Below are 10,099 nucleotides of genomic sequence, written 5' to 3' on the forward strand. Positions count from 1 at the left end.
CAGGCTCCGCCATCCCTGGGATTCTCCAGGCAAGAATGCTGGAGTGGGTTGCCATGTCCTTCTCCAATGCATGAAAGTGAAAAGTGAAAGTGAAGTCACTCAGTCGTGTCCGACTCTTCGCGACCCCATGGATTGCAGCCTAACAGGCTCCTCCGTCCATGGGATTTTCCAGGCAAGAGTACTGGAGTGGGGCGCCATTGCCTTCTCCAGCGATGGTTATAGAACTCTATGAATATACTAAAAAGCACTGAAATGGACACTTATGAATGGGTGAATTATTTGGCATGCAAATGATCCCTCAATAAAAGTGTTACCAAAAAATAATAAGAAAATATTTGAAACTTTTAATATGAAATCTCTTATTTACAAAGTCTGGCTACTGGAGATGACCAAGGTGAAGTGCTAGTGTTGTTAATCAGAAAACAATGAGCAAGAATAAACAATGAAAATCCAACACCTGATATCCTGAAATCATACAATATTAACCCCAAACTGGGGTGAAAAGAAACTGTCATGTTTCTTCAGTGCAAAGCATAGCATTTCTTGAAAAGGTGCACTTTTCTTTTAGTACAATGGTCCAATAGGGGGAGTATGTGCAACTTTAATCATCAAAAAGCAAATGCCTGACACACAGACCAATGGAACAGATCAACAGAGAGCCTAGGAATTACACCTACACAACTAGGCCCAAGTGACCTTTTTTTTTACAAAGGTGCAAAAGCAAGTCAGTGGAGAAAGAATTGAAACTGTTGAAAAGGTCTTTTCAGCAAATGGTACTGAAGTAATTGCACACCTACAGGCCAAAAAAGAAAGAAAAAAAATTTCGACCCAAACCTCACAGCTTATACAAAAAATAATTCAAAATGGATCACAGACTTAAAGATATAAAGCTAAATTATAAAACTTTAAGAAGCACAGAAAAATGTTTTTAGGCCCGAAGGCTATACAAAGTCTTCTTAGACTAGACACCAGAAGCATGATTCATAAAAGGAAAACTTGATTACTGGACCACAGAAAATTTTAAGTATTTGCTTCATGAAAGACCCTAATAAGAAGTCAAAAAAAAAAAAAAAGTCACAGACAGGCAGAAACTTTGCAAATGACTGCTGCAACAAAGGAATCATAACTAGAATATATAAAGAATTCTGAAAACTAAACAGAAAAAGAACAGTAAATGAAGAACTTTAGGGAGCCTTGTGCTGATAGAACTATGCTATGTATTGACTGTGGTAGTAGGTACACAAATCTGCATCACACACACACAAATAAGTGCATGTAAAACTAGTGAAATCTGAATAAGCTCTGTGCATTGTCTAACGGTTTTGCTGTCATACTGTAGTTATACAAGATGTTGTTGCTGTTGTCAGTCACTCAGTCGTGTCCAACTCTTTGTGACCCCACAGACTGCAGTACTCCAGTCTTCCGTGTACTTCACTATCTCCCAGAGTTTACTCAAACTCATGTCCATTGAGTCATTGATGCTATCTAACCATCTCATCCTCTGCCACCCTCTTCTTTTAACGTGCAAGATGTTACCATTGGGCAAACCTGGGCAAAGCGTACATGAGACCTCTCTGTTCATTCTTTTGTCATTTCCTGTGAATCTATAATTACTTCAAAATAAAAAGTTGTAAAACAGGCTAATGCCTGATGGTTTCACATATATGGATCAAATTATACACTTTTAATATATATAGTTTATTGTACCTCAGTTATACTTCCATGAAGTTGGGGGAAAAAAAGAAAAAAATTAGTGCCTTCATAATCATAACTGCTCATGAAAACATCCTTACTCTATCCTCACATCTATTAAGATATTGAGGGCAATATCAATAGATACTGAGAGTCCAATTATATCTACTTATATCACCCTACCCAAAATATATAAGAACAAAAAATTAAACTTTTTCTCTTTATGAAGCAAAAATAAAATGTGAAAGGCAAAATCGTCGTGTGGAACCACCAACTACTGCAGAAAGCTTAAAGAGCATAGAGTCATCCCACAGTATCAGTCATTGTGCTCAGTCTCTGAGTCACGTCTGACTCTCTATGACCCCATGAACTATAGCCCACCAGGCTCCTCTGTCCATGGAATTTTCCAGGCAAGAATACTAGAGTGGGTTGCCATTTCCTCCCCTAGGGGATCTTCCCAATCCAGGAATCAAAATCGCGTCTCTTGTTTCTCCTGCATTGTCATGCTGATTCTTTACCACTAGTACCACCTGGGAAGCCCAGTGAAGTATATCAGTGGAAGACATTAAGATCCATAGATACCAAAATCCACCATTGCCCAAGTCCCTCATATAAAATGGTGGAGTATACACATATGTTGGAGAAGGCAATGGCAGCCCACTCCAGTACTCTTGCCTGGAAAATCCCATGAATGGAGGAGCCTGGTAGGCTGCAGTCCATGGGGTTGCGAAGAGTCAGACACGACCGAGTGACTTCACTTTGACTTTTCACTTTCATGCATTAGAGAAGGAAATGGCAACCCACTCCAGTGTTCTTGCCTGGAGAATCCCAGGGATAGGGGAGCCTGGTAGGCTGCTGTCTATGGGGTCGCACAGAGCCAGACACGAATGAAGCGACTTAGCAGCAGCAGCAGCATACACATATGGGGCTTCCCAGGTGGCGCTAGTGGTAAGAACCTGCCTGCCAATGCAGGAGACAGAAGAGACACTGGTTCCATTCCTGGGTCAGGAAGATCCCCTAGAGGATGGCATGCCAACCCACTTCAGTATTCTTGCCTGAAGAATACCATGGATAGAGAAGCCTGGTGGGCTACACTCCAGAGGGTCACAAAGAGTCTGACACAACTGAGGTGACTTAGCATGCATGCATATGCATATAACTTATACACATCCTCCCCTATATAGGTAACCCTTGGACAATGCAGTTAGGGGATCAACCCTCCCTGAAGCTGAAAATCTACCTACAACTTATAGGGTGGCCTTCCACATAGACGGTTCCTCCGAATGAGATTCCACATCCACAGATTCAGACAACCATAGATCATATAGTGGAAAAAAAATCTGGGTATAAGTAGACCACACTGTTCAAACTTGTGTTGTTCAAGGGTCAACTGTACTTCAGATCATCTCTAGATTACCTATAATACTTAATATATAATGTAAATGCTGTGTAACTAGTTTTAAGCATAATGTAAATACCATGTAAATTCTAATTTTGCTTTTGGGGACTCTGGAATTTTTTACCTGAATATTTTTGATTCTCAGTTGGTTGAATCTTCAGATGCAGAATGCTCAGATTTGGAGGGCTGACTATATTAATGCATTCTTCTGGCAACACCAGATTCTACCTCCGTTCCTTTTTCTTTTCCTTTTAAAGCAAAGACTCTTTGGTATGACTGTTGACCCTTGAACAACTACAAGTTTGAACTGCCCAGGTCTATTCTTATATGTGGATTTTTTTCAATAAATATACAGCAGACCCTCTGTATCTATAGGTTTGACATCCACGTATTCAACCAACTGTGGATGGTAGATGGCAAACTTAACATGTGAACCATGGTTCGTTCAATCTACAGATGCAGAACCTGCCTGTATGGAGGGCTGACTATGGGACTTTGAGCATATGTGGATTTTGGCATCCACAGTGGGTCCTGGAACCAACTTCTCATGGATACTGACAGACAACTCTGTATGTAGTCAGTTCTGAGAAGATTCACTTTAAAATAAAATTTAAAATAAGATAACTGAATAACCTCATAAGGAGATGATGTAATTCTTTCTCCAAACAGTACTTGTCCGAGATTTTCAGAAGGACTTGGCTTTTTGAAGTCATGACAGAAATCAAATCTAAAAAAAGAAAAGTTTAAGTAAGGTTTAAAAAAATTCAACAAAGAAATCAGTCCTGATCATTTATCTAGCTGCTCCACCTTTCATGGTAGATTCTGTGTTTCTCTTTAAATTGTTTAACCTCTGATAATTATGAATTCATGATTCAAAATGCTCATGGTACTGCTCTTGACTTTTGTAATGTAGGTAATCACAATCAGAAGGAAACCAACACTATTTTTAGGGTTAAACTTCAAATGACATGTAAGCACAAATAAGGAAATCATGGCTTAAAGTCTGTACTGATTCTAACCTGAGACATTTAGAAACTGTAATTATCAGTTCTGACCAAAGGGGAATTTTAAAAAAAAAGCCCCCAAACACATTCTCACATATTCACAAATCAAATGGTTTCTAACTGAAAAGAATCACAACTACGTTTAAGTAAATTTGAATGTAAAATGGTTTACATAGAAGATAAAATAAATAGTAGGCCTGAGTAATATTTTTAATACTCATACTAACACCCTACATTTACACCTGGCATTTTAATGAAAATGAGACTTGATTTTATTTCTGCTTAATTAGAGGCAGTAAAGCAATACCAAAGGAAACTATGATCATTTTTTTCCAAGAAGTGCATCATTTGTTGTTACTGTCAAGTGAATGATCATACTTAATCTTCAATATGTAATAACTACTCACTACTAAACTAAGCACCTTCATCCATTAAAATCTTAGTAGAAACCTACCTATCCGACGTTTTAGAAATAAGGTACAACTGCAAAGATATTTTTTCAAGGTTCAAAGAGTAGCAAATTTATAATTTGCTTTTCTTATAAAGAAAAATCAAGAGTGGAAACTTCCTAATCTTTTAAGCATTTGTCTTACATTGAAAGTTCTCTATTCTAACTAATCATTTTTTCCTATTACCTTTATTATAATATTACCACATTTCTTAATATACCCATGGCTTGCATTCACTAACTTTAAAAACTGAAGGCACATCTGAACAGTATTATATCATAATTGTGATATAAATTAATCACAATTATATGAACTATATCAGATATAATTATAATACTTATAACTTACGTATTATATTCATAAGGCAGCACAGACTCTACTGAGTCCAATCTGTTTACATACAGTTCTATTGATGACTGCAAGAAGGAAAAAAAAACATTAATAACACAAAGTAAAATAAGGTAGCACTTGCAAAATATATAATGAAGCAACTGAAAGGTAACTGGGTTTATCACTCCCATCAATTTATAACTGTATATTTATAAATTTATAACTTAGTGTAGTGTTGTACATTTATAACACAGTACAGTTATAAATTTTAACAGTATAGCTATAAATTCATAACATTTCATTTATCTGGCATTATCAGGGTCTCTGAACATATAAATTTTTCAGATACCTCAGCCATTCTTAACTTTTTAAAATCATATAACACTAGGAGAATATGATGAAAACTATGTTCCATCTCCCCAGAAAAGCACACATGTTCACCAAATTCCATATTCAGCTTTAAGAGGCTTCATAAGGACCCTAGCGTCCATGGAACTCAAGAACTTGAAATAATTAAGCTACCTGTATAAGTGCTTTTTTTGCATTATTTTAACTATTTTTATAATTATTCTAAAATACACTTCACTCTTTCCCATCTTAAACAAAACATTATGATCACAATTTAACCTTCCTTGATGACTCACGGTCATTTTGAGCATCAGCCATTGCACTTGCTTTGGCTCTATGACATCTTCAGTATCAATTGAAATGAGAAGAGTTATTTGCCACAAAACTGAATGGCAAGAGATGACTACTCACACCCTCACTACCCCCACTCCCTCAAGTATACCAAACAATATAAACTTGTATGTAAAGATTTTATGTCTCTTTCCTTATGGCTGTTGCTGTCATTACATGTATACTCTGATTTTATTTTGGTAAAAAAAAAAAAATGCATGTGAACTCTCATTCACTCCTGGTTGGGAATGTAAAATGGTATGGCTACTTTGGAAGACAGTTTAGCAGTTTCTCACAAAACTAAACATACTCTTACCGCATGATCCAGGAATTTTGCTCCTTGGTATTTACTCAAAACAGTTGAAAACATGTCCACACAAAAAACTTACACACAATGTTTATGGCAGCTTTATTCATCATTGTCAAAATTTGGAAGCAACCAAGGTGTCCTTTAGTAGATGAATAGATAAATGTACTGTGGCACATCTAGACAATGGAATATTATTCAGCACTAAAAAACAAACTAGTCCACTATGAAAAGACATGAAAGAGACTTTAATCATATTACTGTGTGAAAGATGCCAAGCTGAAAAGGCTACATACTGTATGATTTCAACTATGTGACATTCTGGAAAAGGCAAAAGTGTAGAGACAATAAATACATCACTGGTTGTCATGGATTAAAGGGACATTAGGATGAGTGAGCAGAGAAAACAGAGGATTTTTAGGGTAATGAAATTACCCTGTGTGATATTATAATGATGGATACACATCACTATACATTTGTTCAAACTCATAGGATGTACAACACTAAGATTAAACTGTAACGTAAACTATGGACTTTAGGTGATAATGTTATTCAGTGCAGGTTCACCAACTGTAAGAAAGGTACCTCTGGTTGGGGATGTTAATAATGGGAGAGGCTATGCATGTGGGGGGCAAGGAATATGGTAACTCTATATGCTCTCTGCTCAATTCTGCTGCGAATCTAAAACTGCTCAAAAAATAAAGTTTACTGAAAGTATAAATGTGCAGTTGTTCAGTCGTTCAGTTGTGTCTGACTCTTTGTGACTCCATGGACTGCCGCACACCAGGCTTCCCTGTCCTTCACTGTCTCCCAGAGTTTGATCAAATTCCTGTTCTCTCAGTCTGTGATGCCATCCAATCATCTCATCTCACTACACGATTTCTGCCTATCTGAAATCAAGAGGCCAGACACTATCTGATTTCAGCCAATCAGAAATCCAAGAGGCTGGACGCTATTGAATTCAGGAAGTTTGGCATGCTAAACATAAGAAGGTACAATCTCAGAATCAAAAGTAGAACACATTCAAGGAAGCAAGTAAATCTAAAAGAAGAGCTTACAAAAGAGAAATTCCAGACATTTGATATGGTTAAAGATTATATTATTTTTGCTAGGAAGTCTGCTGAAATAAAGAAGAACGAGCCAGCACTAGACATTACCAGGCAGAGAAAAGGCAGGTGTAAAATAATTTTTAATGCCATTTCTTACTTTTTGTATTTGGCAAGATGGTGGCTCAAAATACTACTATCAATACTTCTCAAAGGAAAAGGCAAGCTCCAGGTTTTAAGTGCAAATTTGCTGCACCTAGACCTGGTCTCTAAAAACCCCAACTTTCAATTTGTTAAGTCTGTAGTCAAGCCACACCTAGCACTGTTCTTAGCTCTAAAGCCTCTGCGGTTCCTTTTACCAAAACATTGCTCACACACTTGACAGGCAACTTGAGACCAGAAAATAAGTCTTACTATTCATTAATACTTTTTCAATGGATTACTTGCAAAAATAAATTTACAGTGAGTTTCTAGTTTTAAAAAAATACAAGGCTGCCAAGGAAGGAAGTCAAAAATTTATCAGCGGGACGTGTGGAAGAGGAACTGAGCAAGAAATCTCTGGCTAAAGAAAACTCATAATGTTAATGGTCACCACTTATTGAAAGCTTACCATGTGCCAGATGTTTTTGTCAGTGCTTTTCATACCTTGTCTCATTTTAGTCTCACAAGTCTGAGAGGTAAATATTATCTTGCTGTTTGCAGAGAAGGCTCAAGGGAAACCAACATGAATTAACAAGAATTAAACAGGTAAAAATCTGAGACCACAGGAGTTAGGAGTGACACACATGGTGTTACTATACCTAAGATCAAGTGAGAAGTGTGTCTTGAAAGGCAGATTGCATAAAGGGGACAACAGGAAGGGGAAGTAGGGGAGAAGACTATACGTAGCGGAAGAGGAAGGAACCACCGGAAGAGGAAGGAACCACCGGAAGAGGAAGGAACCACCGAGATGGAGGGGGAGGGGAGGAGCTACGAAGGGGAGGGGCTATGACGGGGAGGGGCTATGACGAGGGAGGGGCTATGACGAGGGAGGGGCTATGATGGGAGGGGCTATGATAGGAGGAGCTATGACGGGGGAGGGGCTATCACAGGGAGAGCTATGGAGGGGAGGGGCTATGATGGGGGAGGGGCTATTACAGAGAGAGCTATGGAGGGGCGGGGCTATGACGGAGGAGGGGCCATTACGGGAGGAGCTATGGAAGGGAGGGGCTATGACAGGGAGGGGCTATGACGGGGGAGGGGCTATTACAGGGAGAGCTATGGAGGGGAGGGGCTATGACAGGGAGGGGCTATGACGGGGGAGGGGCCATTACAGGAGGTGCTATGGAGGGGAGGGGCTATGACAGGGAGGGGCTATGACGGGGAGGGGCTATGGGGGGAGGTTGGAACCACTTGGGAGGGGCTGTGAGGGAGTAGGCAGGACCAAGCAGGAGCGGGAACTAGGGGGACCAAGGAAGGGGCGGGGCCAAGGGGAGGGCGGGGGCAAAAGGGAGGGTGGAATCTAGGAGAAGAGGGGAAGGGAGGGGCTGAGCTGAGAGGGAGGGGACGGGAGGGGAGGGGCTGAGCCTAGAGGGAGAGAAAGAGGATCAAGGGAAAAAGATAGATCCGGATCTGCCAAGTGCGAGGCTCTGCGATCGAGACCCTGAGACACACCCACAGAGGGGGCTTAGGCATTCCGGCTAGAGTCAGAGAGCTCTCAGCACTGGTCGGCCCCGGTGTGCCTGATACTCCAACCCGAAGCCTTCCCCTCACATCTCACTTCCTCCCTCTAGTCCTCACCTGACAGTAATTGGTCTCTCCTTTCACTTCGCAGAAATTGACTGGCGCCAACCCGGGAAGATAGAAAGCGTTGGAGCTGGCGGTCTGAAGGCCCAGGATCAGTCCCAGCACCAGCAACCCCCTGAGCCCGGGGAGGGTGGGCCATAGGCTCCAGGAGTTGGTTCCCAGGCAGAAACCACGAATACTCATTTTAGTAGCCGGTTCTGCGCTTGGGGACACACACACCGTGGGCGAGACTGGACCCAGTGGAAAGAAGAAGCGGAAATGATAAGGAGAACAGTGAAAGGACAGAGGAGAGCCCAGACCGGCTAGTGAGACTTAGCACTCTGGGGAAGGCCAACTGTTAAGGCCAGATACTGGCTTGTAACTCGGTTGCTACGCGACCTGGCTGCCTTTATGAGCGCGCGCGCTCGCGCGCGCCGTACGCATGCGTGATGGTCCTGCTGCGTCTTCCCCCACCTTCCCCCCTCCCCCCTGCCCCCCCTCCCCTTCCTCCCAGCATCCCCTGCGGAACACGTTCCCGCGGTTTGAGCGGCTTCTCGCGCGCCTCTTTAAGAGGTTCCTCGCATAGTCTGGAGGGAGGGTGCAGGGTGGGGGAATGGTTGTGAGGTGGGGATGCAGTCTGAAAGATTTCAACTTTCCAACATCCCAGAGTCTGGCATCCTCTTGACTTTGCCTCTCAGCACCAGAGTAACAGGGTGACCGGGCGGTAAGCCGCCCGGCCATCTTCAGGTCTTGCTGCAGGTGGGTGGAAGGGAGAAGACAGGAAATTCCTGGACCTTGTTGCCCACTGTAATTATTACTACGGGCTTGAAATGCAGCTAATCCAAAACTGATGTTCTGTAAGTGTACATTGCATGTTACTGTTGTTCAGTCGCTAAGTCATGTCCCAGTCTGCAAGCCCAGGGACTGCGGCAGACCAGACTCCTCTGGCCTCCCCTATCTCCCGGAGCTTGCTCTAGTTCATGTCCATTAAATCCGCGATCCCATCCAACCATCTCATCCTCTGTCGTCCCCTTCTACTCTTGCCCTCAATCTTTCCCAGCATCAGGGTCTTTTCCAATGAGTCATCTCTTCACATCAAATGACCAAAGTATTGGAATTTCAGCTTCAGCATCAGTCCTTCCAATGAATAGTCAGGGTTGATTTCCTTTAGGATTGATTGGTTTGATCTCCTTGCTGTCCAAGGGGCTCACAAGAGTCCTCCAGCACCACAGTTCAAAAGCAGCGATTCTTCCACACTCAGCTTTCTTTATAGTCCAACTCTCACACCCATACATGACTGCTGGAAAAACCATAGCTTTGACTATAGGGACCTTTATCAGCAAAGTGATGTCTCTACTTTTTAATATGCAGTTTGGGTTTGTCATAGCTTTCCTTCCAAGGAGCAAGTGTCTTTTAATTTCATGGCTGCA

General features: G+C 41.5%; 1 protein-coding gene across 7 annotated transcripts in view; it reads right to left on the reverse strand.

The window, feature by feature from the left end:
* LOC101116968 (transmembrane 9 superfamily member 2-like) overlaps positions 1–9,026 on the reverse strand; it is an 84,280-nt gene extending 75,254 nt beyond the window's left edge. For 4 of the 7 annotated variants that reach the window (XM_042241682.2, XM_060408006.1, XM_012107249.5 and 1 more), the window contains exons 1-3: positions 8,685–9,026; positions 4,893–4,960; positions 3,725–3,818 (exon numbers count right to left, since the gene is read on the reverse strand). In XM_042241682.2, coding sequence (XP_042097616.1) covers positions 3,725–3,818; positions 4,893–4,960; positions 8,685–8,873 — 351 coding nt within the window. In that variant the 5' untranslated portion in view covers positions 8,874–9,026. Of the gene's footprint in view, positions 1–3,724; positions 3,819–4,892; positions 4,961–7,515 lie in introns of all 7 variants that reach the window. The other 3 variants (XM_012107250.5, XM_042241683.2, XM_060408007.1) reach the window with 2 other exon arrangements.
* Between the last annotated feature and the right edge of the window lie 1,073 nt (positions 9,027–10,099).

Source organism: Ovis aries, chromosome X (assembly GCF_016772045.2).
Source record: "Ovis aries strain OAR_USU_Benz2616 breed Rambouillet chromosome X, ARS-UI_Ramb_v3.0, whole genome shotgun sequence".
Taxonomy (NCBI): domain Eukaryota; kingdom Metazoa; phylum Chordata; class Mammalia; order Artiodactyla; family Bovidae; genus Ovis; species Ovis aries.